Genomic DNA, 17,854 nt, shown 5'->3' on the forward strand with positions numbered 1-17,854 from the left:
TTTTCTTCCCATACCCCAGCAAACTGTGTACCTGAAAGCACCCCACATTGGAGACCACTGCTTGTGTGTAGGCAAGAGGGGGGCAGTGAGCCCCAGCAAGGAGGGAGGTAGTAGGCCGTGCTTGTGGAGGACTGATTGGGAGAATGAGGTGTGGAGGTAGATAGGGTGGGGAAAGACAAAGCAGTGGCTACTGCACCAGTCCAGGCACGAAGAAGTCAGGGCCCAGGCTCAGGTGGCAAAAGAGAAAATACAAAAGAAAGGACAATTTTAAGAAAAAAATTAAAGATGGTATTTAGAGAATGAAGAGGCTGTACGGGTCAGTGTGGACAGCAAGTGGAGGCGTAGCCAGAGAGGAGTCCTTTGAGAAGTCAATGTAGAGCCCACAGGAGCACTTAACTCCTAGTGGTGGGACAGGCAGAGACGGCAGGAAAATGGACAACCTTCAAGAGTTTGACACTAGTTACTAAAAACAGCAGCTTTAGTAGGAAGGAAAATTTAGGAATGAAAGAATAAAATCATAAGTATTAAATCTCGTTTATACACTGTAAGCTGGGCTATCTGAAAAAGCGGTTACTACAACCAAAATTATCAGGCAGCTTTCCCTAGAGAGCATCTACCATTTTCCTCTCATTCCTGGGCCAGGTGGAGAAGGGTTTAAATGGCATTGATTAACAAGACTGCCCAACAGAAGTCTGCGAAGCACAGACATTTATCCTAATGAGAATTGTAGAAGCCAAATAGGTGACACGGATGAGACTGAAAGAAGTATTTCAGTCTGTCATCCTATAGGGATACACTGGAATGTAAAAGCTCGGGAGTAGGGGAGCAGCTCTATCCTAATGAGCTACCCCAAAAAACGCTCTTTCACCAGCATTATGCCAGAATCCCAAACCAGCTCAGACTCGTCCCCCTTCCCGCCAATGTGCTGATGGGTACACGAGACAGTCACAAGCTAGACCAGTTGTCAGTGGTTTACGTTCAGTTTTTCCCCAGGGTTGGGGATATGCACCAGCTCTCTTAATTTCTTGTGAGGTATCTGCACATTTTCGCCCATTCCCCTTTATAATCAGCAGTCCACTTTTGCAAGACTTTGCAAGCCAGCAGGCTATCCGAAGTTCCCAAATAAAATTTCCTGGTGTTTTCAAAGATCCAATCCATGTTCTGTATCTTAGTAGCAGAGTACACTAGCTTCAGTGCTAACCAGACATGGCCCAGTCACAGACTGGATGCCACCTGCAGGCAGGCAGCTGGATCAGGCTTATAGTGAGGCTAGTTTGTCTTGGACACTTTTCACCTTGTATCAACATCACAACTCCCAAATGGCCTGTTAATTTCCCATGCCCATTCCCAAACAATGCCAAAGAGGACTTGGGGGCACAGCTGTTTAGAAACCATCATTAGCTGGAAATAATCGCACAGAAGGCACGAGGATAGGTCCAAAGAGAACACAGCAGACAGATGCAAGGCCTTGGGAGCCGCATGGAGGTGAGACACACACAGAACTGTCTCCAGAACCCCCACTTACCAGCTTGCTTTTGACCAACTTTTCTATTGCACTGACAAGGTCTGCAGCAGTGGGTACTTCCGTGGAAGCCTGCCGGGCTGCTAGCAAAGAGGAGGACTGCAAGACATTGAGCAGCAAAGGAAAAGCAAATTAGCAAGGAATGAGGAACAGTGATTAGGAAGCAAAATAGAAAGTCAAAAGCTTGAGGCAGGCGAGGGAAGCAAAGCTCTAAGTTTAGAGGGAAGAGATGACAGAGGGAGGTGGGGGTAGTGTGGGTGTGGGACAGGCCTGCCCAACCCCTTGTCAGGAATTCTGGCCAGCACCAAAGCATGGATGGGACTAGGCTCTCCGCAGGCCTCCGAAGGAGCTGAGAGGAGGGGTCATGGAGTTCCTGGGTGGCCAACAGGCAAGGGCTGTACCTACTGACAGCAGCGGGGTGGGTGGGGGGATGACTGCTCTGAGGGCAAACAAGACTTTGGCCACTATACAGCCACCGGTTGCCGTTCCAGGGTATGCAGGAATCAATAAACCTAGCTTCAGGTGTGTCCAAAGAAGAGAAATAGTCCTTGCTTTACACAGCCTTAGATATAGAACTTTACTGTGTGTCCAGCAAAAATGCTGGGGGCAGGGCCCTTAGAGACCAGTGAGCGAGACACCCCCCCCCCCCCCACATATCCTCTCGCTCCTTCTCTCTTCCTCTCCTTCCCCTTCTCTCTCTCTCTCTCTCTCACACACACACACACACACACACCCCAGACACACACCCTACCCCTCCACAAAACATAGCTGGCTCTGGGAAGGCCTCTGAGCTGGCACACTAGGAAGTGACAAAGGGCTCTGGCAGGAGCTGCATGTCACGTGCCCGGCAGCCACAGTGAAGGAGGCCCTGCTGCAGGACCTCCCTGGGCCCCTCCTCCCCACCCTTGCACCAGCAATAAGGACTTGTCCATGTGGCAGTTTGGTCAGTGGTTTGGGGACTCCTGCTCCCTGAGGGACGGTGGTTTTTTGATTGTTTTTCCTTCCTTCCTCTACCTGAGAAGAAATTGGGGGAGAAGTGGTTAAGCCTGCAAAGCGTGTGTGCACTTTTACCCCAGCCTTATCAGAGCAGAGGGCAGTGGTGTTCCCGGGGCCAGGACACAGGCTCCTTCAGTCTTCAGCAGTAGCGACTGTGGGCGTAGAGGTTGAATGTCCTGGCCTTGCTCTGACTTCAAGTTTGTCCCTTAGGTTAGGGGAAGAGTTTCAAAAACGAAGCTTCTTGTCTAATCTAAGAGTTTCTTTAAGTCTTTGATTCTGAGACGGGGGAAAAATAATTGTAATTAAGAAAGATATAACAATATACTTTTTCCTCGCCTGGGGAATGCAGGAAAAAACTTAAGTCTGTGTGGAAAACCAAGTTATCATCTTTTTTTCCTAGTAACCCTACTCTTGGAAACTTATGCCAAAGACAGAAGTCAAAAGAACAAATGCACTACGTGCACAGTGATCTGTCCACAGCAGTATTATCCAGAGTGGCAAAGACTAGAAACACCTGCTTAGGATGTCCCACTCAGGGGCTGGGGAAGCAAAGTATGGAACATCAAATAAGTAAAATATTCTCCAGCTATTAATAGTTATGAAGGTAAAATTAATAGGACTTCAGGAAATGGCAGTAAATAAAACAGTGAACATATCACACCTGCATATGAACAAAGACCAGAAGGAAACATGGAGAATTAAAATAATCGTACATCACAATGGGCGAACTTTTAAAAATTCCTTTTACACTGTTGTAAAAATTGTTTTAATATACCCAATTATATTTGCTAGAAGTTCTGAGGCTCACACCACTCCCAAATATTCCAGAAAAACAAAACGTACAGAAATCAAATAAGCAGGACTGAGGAGAGTTAATGTGTCTAAGAAGAGACTGTTGGCATCTACTCTATTTCTAGCTAAGAAAAGGGCTACATGAATATCTGGGGTAAGTCAGCATTCTCAGTTAAAAATTATCTAGAAACAACATAATGTCCATTTCCCCCAAACAAGCTGTGTTTGAGGGAACTAGAGGGAGAGGGTTCGTGACCTTTGCTTATCTTATGCCAGCTGGACCCTCTGTGGGGAGGGCCGTGGGGGCCATGGGCACCTGCTGCCCCACGCACGGTCACTGTTTATACAACACTGCGTGACGGGGGCCTCTGGGAACGCAGAGGCTGCTTCCTGCTCCCGTCTCAAGGTGAAGCACAGGCATTTCTGCCTCGGGAATACCGGACGGGCACGTGCCACGCTGCCCACTACGTTGCTTCCCAACAGTCCAGAGTCAGAGAGCTGGCCCTGGAGATGGGGGCCACCAACATCACCTCAGGAGGGGCCACAACTGCGGGGGGACACACAGCTGCCACATCTCAGTCATCAGCCTGCCGCTAGATCTGCCTAGCACAGAGGAAGACCTCTATCAATGTCTGTGGGTTAACAACTTAAATGCAAAGCAGAGAGAATTAAAATAAGAGCTGAGATATCACCAGAAAAGCTGACACATCTGCAGTCAGTACCTTTTGAATTGCATCCTAGGTGGTATCATAAAGGTTTGTTTCCTGCCTACACTTGCTGGGCCGCCACCCTGAAGGAGGCTGCCCCTCTAGCAGGCAGAGCACCAGGGAGCACAAGGAGAGCCCTGAGGACAGCTAGGCCAGCGACCACTGCCACCACTGCAACACAACGAAAACAGCACTCTCAAAAGCAAATGGCAGGTACCATGCAATCAGAAGCTGAAACCACCACTTCAATGTCCAGAGTCTACGAGAACTAGCAAAACTTAAGAGAAGGAAGGAAACACACACACACACACACACACAGAGCAAAGCGAAAGCATGGCTGTAAGGAAAGTAAGTGGCGGACAACACGAAGCAGCCCCAAGCCGCACGTCAGTACCTGGAAGCACATCCAAGCTAAGCCTCTGCTCCGGAACAACGGGGACAATCAAGGTGAGGACAGGCACAGTGGACACTGACATTTCAGATACCGGTGAGCCTGTGTGTGCCAGTGAGCCAGGGAGTTTTGCAAAGCAAAGGTGGGCAACTTAGCACATCAGGTTTGCCCACCTTTGACAACAACCTCCCCTTAGCAGCATTTCCATTGCTCATGCTATAAATGCAAAATTTTAATAGCACTGGGCTTGACTAGAAGTTACTGTTATTTAGATTTTAGAGTATAGGGAAAATGACTAAAATGTAGGTTGAATAAAATGGTTGCAACCTGGAACCACTGGAGATTCCTTTTCGATATAAAATATCAAATTTTGTAAAATAGCAGATCCTAAAATAGTTCCTTTTAGAACCCGCTGCTTCCAAAGAGAGAGCCATTACCCTTTATCAACAGGACACCAGGCAGGTTCCCACTTTGAGAATTCTACACACACCCCTGGCACTGCTCAAAATGAAGTCACGTCTCCAGGGTGACCTCCACACCTACCAAACACAGACAGGATCTATATTACCATGGATTCATGTGGGGTCAGAGATAACAAAGGAGAAAGAGCATTACTACCCCCAACACACACACAACACTAAATCACATGCATGATACACTGCTCTTTCAGGTAAGAAAGTAAAGAAGTTCTACCATTTCGTCCTGTGTGGGGTCGTTGTCAAAAATCTTCATAGGTGGAGGGAGAGGTGTGTGTGACTCTTCATCTGGCTCATCCTCACCCCAACCTTTCTTGCTCTTCTGGAACAAAAGAGCAGCATTAGTTACCGTTTCACAAAGCTAAAAATGCCAATGGTTCAGGACTTGACATTTTAAAAATCTACATGTAAGAGGAGGGTTCCTCTCAACACACCTCTATCTTTTCAGCTGCAGGTTCCTCCTCTGTAATATGGATACACCTGCTCATCTCAAAGGAGCATGAGGACCAAATGGGGAATGAACACACTTACACACACACACACACACACACACACACACACATCAAAACAACATAAACAATCTATCTTATTGATTAGACAGGAAAAGAGAAAGCTGGGAGTAGTCAGAGAGAACCCAAATTTTAAATTTTTGCAGGGCTATTAAACCACAATCCAAATGTCACCAGGCTCTATTGCCATTTCCAGAGGGAGAAATGGCAGATAGCATAAAATTACAAGAAGACGGAATCTGGTTACACATCAGGAAGAATTTCTTAGCCACATCAGTGATTAGAGTAAGTTACTTTGCCAGATAAAACAGGTATCTCATTTCCCCAACCAAAACATACCCACTATATTTTGAATACGAATCTCAGCTTTGTAGACTTCAGAGGTCACCCAGCCTAGCCTTTCGGCTAACACAGGGATCTCTCAGACTGTGATGCGAGGCACACGGCCTCTCAAGCCCTTGCAGTGTGGGTGACCATTAGTTCTCGTGAAGGCCCATTTCATCACTGGCTAACCCCCCATTAAAATTCCACTTTAAGTTGAAAACTTGCCCATTGTAACTTTTGTCTGTTGGTCATAGTTCTCTGGGGCAACCTGGACTTGTCTATACCTTTTTATAAATGGTACCACTCAAGATTCTTGTAAACAACTATAATGCCCCAGCATAGTCTTCTATTGTCTTTAACCTAAGCAGGTCTAGCCAGTGGTGACATGGTCCCCAGTAGAGGCAGGGAGCCAGCGACCAGCTGACTCCCCTCAGGCCCAGGCTTCTATCTCCAAATCTGGCAAATGGTTTCTGTCTGCTGGATGTCCTAGAGCCAGTCAGTCTCTGAATTTGTCACCAATCCAACTGGGCAAGTTCTTAAGAATAAAAGGAACTCAAATCACTCAGGCTCAGGATGACCACTGCTGGGGACTGGAGACTGCCCAGTTTACCGAGCTGTGGAAGGAGGCATGGCAGGTCCCCTCTGGCCCGTGTGGAAGTACCTCATCAGCGCTGTCTCCCTGAGGGGTCGTCTCATCCCCAGGCTTGGGAGATCCCAGGTCGAAGCTCTTCCGACCATCACGTACTTTCTTCTGCTTTTTGATGTTCCCATCTGCTTTCCCACTGTTGAGCCGACGCACAGGACTCGTCAGCCACTTCTTCAGCGTGTTGGTGGAGCGCTTGGGCCCAGGGGAACTGTGGATGGAGTTCAGGGAGGGCTGGGCCTGCAGGTTGGCCACTGACTCGGATTTGCCTCCGTTTTCACTTGAGGAATGAGAGTACGCCTCTGAGGAAAAAGAACAGACAGACACAGCCACGTTAGAGGCAGCTAAGGCAGGCTGCCAACCTGGGTGTAAGACAGCTCCATCCTCAGGGAGCCAGGACACAGGCAGAATGTCATGGCCAGCTGCAGACCCCGGCCAAGGGAAGCCTCGAGAACAGCAGTGACAGCCAACCTTGCTCAGTTTTTGATGTGGGCACCATTCCAGGTGCTGTGGATACAGGAGTGCACAGAACATGAAGATCCCTGCCTATATGGAGTTTATGTTCTGGTGGGAAACACATATAACAGACTATAACAGTAGCAAAATAAGTAAAATGAAAAGTATGACAGAGGGCAAGAAGTGCTATGTCAAAAAATAAAGTAGGGAAAGGAATTAGGGAATGCTGGGGTGGGAACGGGGTGCAAATTAAACAGCTGGTCAGGGACGGGCTCATGACACAACTTTTGAGCAAAGCCCTAACAGCGGTGAGGGATGAACCGTGCGGCCATCTGGCGAAGGGCACTCCAGGCAAGCAGAAGAGGAGCAAATACAAAAGTCCTGAGGGAAGACCCGGGGTGTGCCCGGCGGGACGTGAGTGGCGTAAGCCAGGGGAAGCCATCCAGGGCATGGTGGGCCTGTGTTATGCCTTTGGCTTTTACCTGGAGTGAAACTCATTGGAAGACTCTGAGCCAGGGTGACATAATCTGACTTACGCTTTAGAGGGTTATTCTGATTTCTATGTGGAGGACAAGTGGAAATTGAAGACTGGTAAGGAGGCTACTGCACAATTCCAGGTGAGGGATGTTGGTGGCTTAGAGCAGGTGGTACCAGTGGTTGTTAGAAGGGATCAGATTCTGGATATGTTTTGATGATAGGGCCAGTAGAATTTGCTGACAGACTGTGCTTGGGATATGAAGAAAGAGGAGTCAGGCATGACTCAGGTCTTTGGCCTGAACCATTAGGAGGGAGTTCCTGAGATGCAGATGACTATGGGAAAAGCAGGATTGGGGGAGGGAAGGTAGAAGTTCAGTTTTAGACATCTTTGAGATGCCCATTAGATATGTGAGTGGAGAAGTTGAATAGTTGCTATCAAGTCTGGAGCCCAGGGAGAAAGTACTGGTGAGCTGGAGATAAGTGGGGAGTTGTCAGCACAGTGCCAGAGCTGGAAGCCGGGAGGCTGGGTGAGATCACCAAGGGGCTTTGGATAAAGAAGTCCAAGGACTAAGCCAGAAGGAGAGTGATGAGAGGACAAGGAAGTAGCCAGTGAGGCAGGAAGAAAACCGAGTGAGTGGAGTGTCTTGGAGGCTGCATGTAGAAAATGTCTCGTGGAGGAGGGAGAGATCAGCTGTGTCAAATGCATCTTGATAGGTCAAGAGGGTTGACCTAAGAATTAAGTCTTAAACTTAGCAACATAGAAGTCATTGGTGACTTTGAAAAAAGCAGCTGTTGTGGAATGGAGGGGGCCAGAGCCTGATTAGAGAGGGTGCAAGAGAACAGGAGCAAGACAAAGAGTATAGAGAAGAGAGAGCATGTGAGGTCAAGAGAGTTTGTTTTGGTTTGTAAATGGGAGAAATCAGCATATTGTTTGGAAGCTGTATGCCATTTATTGACGGTTTTCAGCGTTATAATGTACCTGCAATAGCCTAAGCATTTGACACAAACTATCTTATTTCATTCTCAGAACAACTCCTTGAGGTAGGTTCTATTATTATCCTCGTTTAACAGAAGACAAAATTGCAGACATAAAGAAACTAGTCAGTTTGCCTAAGGACATACAGCTCACAGGGGCAGAGTGAGATTGGAACTCCAGACAGACAGACTTGAGCACTAAACTACACTGCCCAGCCCTTAGTGTCTGTGCCACACCCAGTCCTCCAGGCTCCCTCCGAATGTGGGGCTAACGATGAGGCTGGAGGGAGAGCAAGTCTGGGGAAGCCACACTGTCATGGTAGAATAGAGGGGCTAGGAAAGGCATGTGGCGGATATAGGCATGCAGAAAAAGCACATCAGTCAGCCTTATTTAATTTCCCCCATATGCTTGACATGTAAATATTCATTAAACTCTGAGGAGGCCGGGTACAGTGGCTCATGCCTGTAATCCTAGCACTTTGGGAGGTTGAGGTGGGAGGATCAAACTTGAGGCCAGGAGTTTAAGACCAGCCTGGGCAATAGAATGAGACCCTGTCTCTACAAAAAATAGAAAAAATGGCCAGGCATGGTGGTGCATGTTTGTAGTTCCAGCTATGTGAGAGGCTGACGTGGGAAGATTCCTGGAGCCCAGGAGTTCGAGGCTGCAGTGAACTATGATTGCACCACTGCACTCCAGTCTGGGTGACTGAGTGAGACCCTATCTCAAAACAAAACACAACACTGAGGAGATCAGCATTAGAATCCACCTACTTTGGCATTATAGAATAGCTCTGAGTTATTCAAAAGAAAGCCCTTTAAGCCCACTCCAGATGTCTTCCTAGCTCCTATTGGGTTAGGGATGCAGTTCTTGGTTCTATCAGTGCTGAGAAAGGTAGGGTCCCAAGATTTCCAAAAGCATCACAGGAGCCTCAGCATGCAAATATTTAGTAATCCCTGAGCAAGAATTACTAAATAATAACTATGCCATGGAGCACATATTAGGTAGCCTGTTCTAAACATATACAACAGATTTTATTAATATTTTTATAGACCTCTTATCTGGCTACACATAGACATTCACGCATGATAGTAGAGAGAGAAAATGAAGGAGCAAGACAGAGCTAGCAGAATAAAGATAAATTCACAAGGCAGAATGTGATTACTTGCCAGAAGGCTGGTAAGTCCTCTAGCGAGTTTAGAGGAGGGTCAGATCAGTGTAGGAGGGATTGGTCTGAAAAGGTTTAAAGGAAGAGATGTATCTGAATAGAAGAGAAGAGGGGAGGAATCCCACAAGGGGAGGACAGCAGGAACAAAAGCAGAGTGGCAGGAAAACTGGTAAACACTTGACCAGCTCCACCTCCTCCCCTCCCCACAGGTTCCCCTGACAGCACCAGTTTGCATACTGATACTTACACCAAACACAGGACTAGGTAAATTTAAACAAACTATTACAGTGGCTTTTCACATCTACTTGAAGACTGAGTCACCTTTTCTTCCTTTTCTTACAATGACTTTGCCCTAGACTAGAGGTCTAATCTGGCCTGGGAGACTCTCTGGTTTATACACAGCTAATAGAGAAGAAATAAAATCCTGAAAAAAGGGTAAATGAATGCTTTTGCCAATAGAGAGCTGTCTCTAACTTCTACAACTGGCAGATCTCATGGGCACCAAGCTCAGGCTTCCTGAGCCTTAACTCTGCGGGGACTTTCTTAGATATTGCTAGAGTTTTGTGAATACTTTGGAAAACAACAGCAGAATATTTGAATTTAGAAGCACAAAAATTGAGCTCTGAAAATTCCCTGGTATGAAGGACACCTACAGGGTTGCTCTGCTCAGGGAATATTTAGAGATCAATTGACTTGGTTGGCATCCCTTTAAGGACAATATTGTAATCTTATCTCAGAAAATTCCTTGCTGGCTGTAGTCTTGGGTGTGTTGACATTATTTCTGAAGTGTTTGGTATGGGTCAAGCTCCTGTTCTCTGAGGCCTGGGTGATAAACATCGCCAGAGCACTGGTAGGGCCTCTCTGCTATCTTTCTGTTGATAAGCTGACAGTGGCTTTTCATTCACCAGGCCCCTGTGACACCATGTGGCTCTACTGAATTCAAGCCTCCAAAACTCAGATTTATCAGCATTTATTATGTCAGCAGTACTAGAGGCCTGGCCACATTAGCTGTGCCTTAACTCTTTTGAGGCCAGACTGATAGATGACTGTTCCACGGCAAATCAAGTCTGGCTTTGAGATGCACAAATGCAAATTTTGAATGACTATTCCTCTTCCCCTGTTGTCATCTGGTTCTGCTTTTGTGCTTTCTGTACAAATTAATGGCAAGAGTGCAGAGCACAAATTAAAAACCAAGAGTGTTCCTAATTTTGTTTTTTTAAGTTTATTCTATGTAAACAATTGGAGCCATTCAACCATGGCCCAAGGAATGGGAATCCAAGCATTGGAAGCAACATAATTCAATATCTTTCCAGATATAACAGTTAAGTGACTGATTTGGAACGACAGCAACCACAATACTGTTCTGTCATTAACTCATCCCAAGTCCAGGTAGGTACTATTTATTATGATTCCCATCTTAGGAAATAGAAAATCAGAGTGTTTGAGGAAACTGGGCTTCATAGTAAGTGGCAGAGGCAAGACATAAGCCCCAATCTGATCCCACTGCACATATATTTAATCTTATTTCTGTATCTATGTTCATTTCACGTACTCCTTTAGTCTTTACCATTATTGAAAACAGGAGCATCAAATTGCTAGTCTACTTGACATTTCAAATATAAATTTACATATAATTTATATAAATTACAAAATTTCTGCTGAAAACAGTGTCAGAGTTTCCCTCACTAATTTGATAAACAAGGCAATGAAGGTTTACATGTGGGAAAGCCACTGTCACAAACTAGTCACAGAACTAGTACTAGGCATCCCTCCGCCTACTCCCAGCCCCTGAACCAGCCCATTCTCTTTAGCCCTGAGGCTTAGAAACTGCCCTTACGACCAATAATTGGTTTTAAGTAAATGGGAAGACAAATGTATCCCTGGACACTGCAAGTCATAAAGATCCCCTAATGTTCTAGTATGTACAATTTACTTTCTAGAATTTAAAAAAAGAAAATCATTTTCTTCCTTGTTTTTTTTGGTTTTTTTGTTTTGTTTTTTGAGACAGAGTCTCACTCTGTTGCCCAGGGCTGGAGTGCCTTGGCGTCAGCCTAGCTCACAGCAACCTCAAACTCCTGGGCTCAAGCAATCCTACTGTCTCAGCCTCCCGAGTAGCTGGGACTACAGGCATGCACCACCATGCCCGGCTAATTTTTCTATATATAGTTTTAGTTGGCCAGATAATTTCTTTCTATTTTTTAGTAGAGACAGGGTCTCGCTCTTGCTCAGGCTGGTCTCGAACTCCTGACCTTGAGTGATCCTCTCGCCTTGATCCTCACGCTAGGATTACAGGCGTGAGCCACCATGCCCAGCCTAAAAAATCATTTTCTGAGACTAATTTTACTATGAAATATTTTTAAAATACAGAATATAGGAAAAATTTGACATCCATGTACCCACCACCTGGATATGGTAAGTATAAACATTTTTTCCATATTTCCTTTAGCTTCTTAAAAAGTAAAGGATTACAGATATAGTTGAAGCCTCTTTTCTTTTTTTTTTTTGTCCATTTGCCATCCTACTCCTCACTCGCCCTTCCCAGCGTTAAATTCTTTTCTGAAGTTGGTGTGTATCTTTCTTATCCATGTTGTTAGACATTTACTTTATATGCAAATATAGTATTAGCTTATGTTTTGTATTTTACACAATCATCATAATGGAGATATCATTTTGCAACTTGCTCATTTATTCAAAATTGTTTGAGATTTATCCATGTTTATACATGTAGATCTAGTTCACTCATTTTAATTGTTGAATAGTATTCTTTCACAGGATCTATCACAATGTTTGTAATATCTTTCCCTAATGATGAACATTTGGCTATATGGGGATATGTGTGTGTATATGTATATATACACATATATATATAAAAATTGTGCAGGTCTATTTGCATATGTGTGAGAATTCTAGGCCAGTGCATCCCAAACCATCTGTGGTAAAGAACTGATTTTACTTATTCCTAATCTGTTTGGACCAACACTTCTATAAAACACAAAGTCACTCTCTTGGATGTTGTGGAAATGTCAAATTGCTATAAAAAGCTTCTATAAAACACTCTCATTTTCTGTGCTTATTTCACTGTGGGATGGACACAAAGAGTTCGCAAACCTTCACTGTCTGCAGATCACACAGTGAGTAAGTAGCACTGCTCTCGACTCTAAGGCATTAATCTCAAGGTGGAATTGCGGGGCCCTAACACCGGGCAGCTGTGTGACTCTGGGTCAGTTTCCTCATCATTAGGTAACATCAGAACCTACCTCATAAGGTTGTTACCAGGATTAAGGAGTTAGTATTTGTAAAGTGCTAGAACAGTGTCTAGACCCATAGGAAGCACCATCTAAATATTTAAGTGAAAAAAAATCAATAAAATCAATAAAACCTCCCCTAATTTGATGACTGATTTTATGCTGTATGTTCCTTCATCCCATCTGTGTGTTCTTCTACAGGCCAGACTACATACTTTAAGGGCATTTTTAGCTTGAAAGTTCTGTCTCACGAAAGCAAAGAAAAACTTAATGCAACCAGTTGCCACCCTGCGTCATCCCCCCTGCCTCCACCCGGTGAGTAATGATAGCTAGCTCTTCACCCGTCCTTAGGCCAAAGTCTGAAATCTCTTCCTAGGAAAGGTGGCCACATCCTTTGGCGACCAGGCAATTGCCTCGTCCTTCACCACTTGGAAGTTAAAGCAGCACAGGTTACCCCCTGGCGATGACGCATGCCTTCTTATCTAACGGGATATACACAGAATGGGCATTGCTGGTGGATTTTATGACTAGGCAATGGAACAACTGTTGATAATTAGGGCCTCAGATATCATTCTGGGGATATAATGAACATATTGATGCTATTAGCCTAAACCTTGGGGCAAAGACTCCATGATTTCAGGTACTTTAACCACAGTACAGTTGTCCTCCCCATCTGTGGGGGACACATTCCAAGATCCCAGATAGATGCCTAAAACTGCAGATAGTACCAAACCCTATATATACTACGTTTTTTCATATATATATATATATATATACCTACGATAAAGCTTAATTTATGAATTGGGCATAGTAAGAGATTAAAAATAAATAATAATAAAATAGGACAATTATAACAATATGCCAGCATCACTACTCTTATGCTTTGGGGCATCATTAAGTAAACTAATGGTTACCTGGACACAAGCTCTGCGATGTTATGACAGCAGATCTGACAACTGGGACAGTTACTAAGTGACTAATGGACAGGCAGCACATACAGCACAGATATGCTGGACAAAGGGATGATTCATGTCCCAAGTGGGACAGAGTGGGACACTGCTAGGTTTCATCACAGTACTCAGAATAACGCACAATTTAAAACTTATGAATTATTTCTGGAATTTTCCATTTAATATTTTTGGACCACAGTTGACAGTGGGTAACTGAATCTACAAAAATCAAAAACGGAGAAGGGGGGAAGAATGTAGCATGCTCCCAAGCAGCACAGGGGATGAGTGCTGCCTGCTTCAACTGAAGACGAAAACTGGAATAAAGCCTAGGAGAGTTTGCTCACCAAGCATATCCTAACCAGTCCATTGTCTATGTCAAACATTACTGTCCTTCCTTTGCTGGGTAGTCTTTTATTAGCAACCAAATGGAAGATACCTGTACAAACATGAGTAGTAACTGAATATACTAGCAATCTGTAATATCTAACTCATTTAGAATTTAATTTCCTATTTAAAAGTTTCAACCTATACTTATTTCACTTTTATGTTACACCTAAAAAAAACACTTCTACCCTTTTAGGTCTAGTATAAAATTTGCAAAACTATTCTGAAAGCAGAATACGTTGTGCAGAGTCATTAAAGAGTGTAAATTTAGGATCTGGCAAATGCTTTATGGCTGCATCCACAGGACTGTCATCCGCTATTTTTCTAATCGCAAAATACTGATTTAGCCTTATTTCTACTGGCCCTAAAGTAAGTTGAAAGCAAAGAACTATACTTCCTCAACAGAAAGAGAAGATGGTTCTATTAGTTTTGTGGGTTCCTGGGGTTTAGTATCCCCAAACACCAGGAGCAGTGTCCTTGAAGGGGCTAGGCTGGGACTCCAGAGAGTATGCACATGTGCAGGTGGGATCCGAGGCCTCAGTGACTGTGACTGACCCAGATACATAACTAAGCTGGCCCTCCATGTTCTATGCTGGCTTGAGTATCACAACTCAAAAATAGAAAACTCATTTTCAATCTATTCTTCTGCAGTTCAGTGATAGTATTCAATCACACTCCAAAGGCATGTCCTCTGCATAATATATCATGTAATTGCTAAAATATATAGGGTCTAGTTGTTCTATATCAACTATACCCATTTTATCTAGATGGCCAATGAGTCTATAAATGTCTCCCTAGTATTCATCAAAATACCATATTGGAAACTGACTCTGATGGCTGCAATCAGAAGAAATCACAAAGATTCCTAATACCCACTAGCAATTTACAGAAGAGTCCTTTAACCTCCTTTTTTTTTGTCTCACTTTGGCTCCAAGACACAGGAATAATTGTAAACTCATCCTTACTGCTTTCTATGGCTTGAACTGCATAATGTCAATGCACTTCAATACAGCTGTCTGCAGAGATTACATACTCAAATATTCCTGTTTTCTTTAGATTTCTAGAAATAATTTGCTTAATATAAAAATTATAGAAGTATCATATACAAATTTCTTTTCATACTGGAAACTGCATGTCTAGAGAAGAGCGTATGATGAGGAGGCCAAGGGCGAAAACTTTCTAGGTAATAAATAGATAAATCAGTGTTTGTTTGTAATCATTGACAGCATAAGACCCACAGTTAGTATTAACATGTCCCTCATGGTGTACAGTAATACTCTGAAAGGTCCTTTAGTAGAATACAAGCTCCAGGTTGCATATTCAGCTGAGGTCCTGAGGCCATGCACCGCTAGTTCCTGGCACAACTGGCTTTGTAGCAAACTATCTGGTTGGCCATCTTGGTGCCCAGGCAACTTGGTGCTGGAGAATAAAGAAAGCTGCTATGGTGACAGCAATAGGAAATGGGGGAGGGTGAGAAACCCTCTTTCTTGACACTAGGAAACTTGTTGCCCTTGCAATTACTCCTACCACAACTTTAGACTAGGCTTGGCAGACACATCTTGGCTCAGAATATTCCTTCTCCCATCTGTTAGTCATACTCAAGTCTTGCATAGTGCAAGCCCCAGCCTCCTGCTTATTATGCCATGGCTTTTATGCCTCGTTTAGCAATCTTCTCCAATGAGTCCTTTACCAACCTATCATCCTTTATACCACCACTTTACTCAGACTTAACTTTGTGTTTTTACAAATTTTGTACCACTAAATCTTTATGGATTTAGGACATCAGCACCTATTTTTCCCATTAAACTAAAAGTACAAAAAAAAGGACCACTCTGAACCTTAAAAGCTCTTGGTATTGGGCTATCTCTTAGGTCATTTCTACTAATTGGTCCCCTTCTTTTCCCTATACTTCTGTTTCTGTCCTGGCAGAATGTGCACAGAGATTTGAGCCACAGAAATGATTCCAAATCCAGTGGCATTCATACAGGAGAGGAATCTTTTTCATCTTCAGAGTGTATTAGGACCTTAGCCCTTAATAGGATGATCTTCAACAGACGAAAACGTCTCCACAGGGTGAAAAGTGAGCACCTCTGACTTTAGTAGGGATGAAGTCTCCTGAATTCTGTTCTAATTCAGTCCAGATCTCCCTCAACTACTGCAGGCCCCTTCAGTGCCATCCCCCAAACCCCGCTCCCAGGCCCATGCTTTCACTCTCATCAGGATGGCATTAGAAGCTGAGGGTTAAATGATAAAGTTCCAAACTGCTTGTCCTCAGGATCTCCTTGGCCTCAGTTTACCCTGTGTAATCTCTCTGAGGGAGGGGAGACTGAGGGAGGGGACCCTTTAAAGGGCACCAAACCCCATGCCTTGCTCCCGGATAAAACACAAGGCTGTTGCTGTGATATGTTGCCATCCGGGCTCACCTGAATAATGACCCACCTAGTTGTCTTTGGAAATCAAGGACTAGACAATTCTCTCTATATTCCACCAGTGGTGGATTCTGAAGCTTGACAGATTAGATTAGGCAAAAGTCCATGAAAGTAGATCAGCTGCTCTTCTAAGAGTAAATATTCTAGATACTATTTTAATCCACATACTCATCTCATTATCCTAGAATTTGCCACAGCTTCTGGAGAGGGAACACACTTTTCTTCCAAACTGTGGAGTAGAAAACTTTCCCAAATGACTTCTGAACTGTTCAAAATATAACCACCAAAAGAATACAGTGAAACTTCACAAATTCAGACTGAAGAAAGGACACACCATATTAGTATAAAATCTAAGATGGTTATTGTCAAAAATTGTACAAAAAAACCCTCACTATGAGATATCACCTTACACCCATTAGGATGGCTATGATGATGTCAATAAGTCAAGCAATAGCAAATGCTGGTGAAGGAGTGGAGAAAAGGGAACCCTGTACATTGTTGGTGGGAAGGTAGATTGGTGCAGCCATTATGGAAAACAGTATGAAGGTTCCTAAAGAAATTAAAAAATGCACTGCCATATGACCCAGCAATCCCTCTTCTGGGTATATACTCAAAGGAAATGAAATTACTACCTTGTAAAGATATCTGCACTCCCATGTTCACGGCAACGTTATTTACAATAACCAAGACATGGAAACAGTCTAAGTGTCCATCAACAGACCGATGGATAAAGAAACTGATATGTATGTGTATACACACACACCCACACACACACACACACAGCAATATTATTCAACCTTTAAAAAGGAAGAGATCCTGTCATTTGCCACAACGTGGATAAACCTAGAGGACATTATGCTAACTGAGATACGCTAGATACAGAAAGAAAAATATTGCATGATCTTACTTATAAGAAGAAGAATTTAAAAGTCAAATGTACAGAGATAGAGAATAAAACAGTGGTTACTATGGGTGGGGAGTGAGGGGAAGAAATGGGAAGATGTAGGTCAGAGGATACAAAGTAGTAGACATGTAGGATGAACAGGTCTAGACGTCTACAGCACAAAGACTACAGTTAATAAAACTGTAGTATTTGGGATTTCTGCTAAGGATTTCCTCTGTTCTTGCCACACACACACACACACACACACACACACACACACACACACACACACACACACAGGGTAACTATGTGAGATGATGGATATGTTCATTTCCTTCACTATAGTAACCTTTTTACTATCTATATGTATCCTATATCATGTCGTATACCTTAAATATACACAATAAAATTTATCTAAAAGCAAACAAGAAATGGTTTCTATTTTCAGGTGGTAGGGCAATAAGAATTAGTGAATAAATAGGAACTGAGATTGCCTGACATCTGCATTTCTCTATAAAGATATCATGAG

At 43.8% G+C, this 17,854-nt stretch overlaps 1 protein-coding gene across 4 annotated transcripts in view; it reads right to left on the minus strand.

Annotated features, from left to right (window-relative positions):
- Window positions 1-17,854, minus strand: part of LOC123630464 (kalirin-like) — a 115,005-nt gene that overhangs the window by 69,225 nt on the left and 27,926 nt on the right. Inside the window, exons 2-4 of one of the 4 annotated variants that reach the window (XM_045540112.1) lie at window positions 6,379-6,662; window positions 5,102-5,206; window positions 1,526-1,621 (exon numbers count right to left, since the gene is read on the minus strand). In XM_045540112.1, coding sequence (XP_045396068.1) covers window positions 1,526-1,621; window positions 5,102-5,206; window positions 6,379-6,662 — 485 coding nt within the window. The remainder of the gene's footprint in view (window positions 1-1,525; window positions 1,622-5,101; window positions 5,207-6,378; window positions 6,663-17,854) is intronic. The other 3 variants (XM_045540113.1, XM_045540111.1, XM_045540110.1) reach the window with 3 other exon arrangements.

The sequence above is a fragment of the Lemur catta genome, chromosome 1 (assembly GCF_020740605.2).
Source record: "Lemur catta isolate mLemCat1 chromosome 1, mLemCat1.pri, whole genome shotgun sequence".
NCBI lineage: Eukaryota > Metazoa > Chordata > Mammalia > Primates > Lemuridae > Lemur > Lemur catta.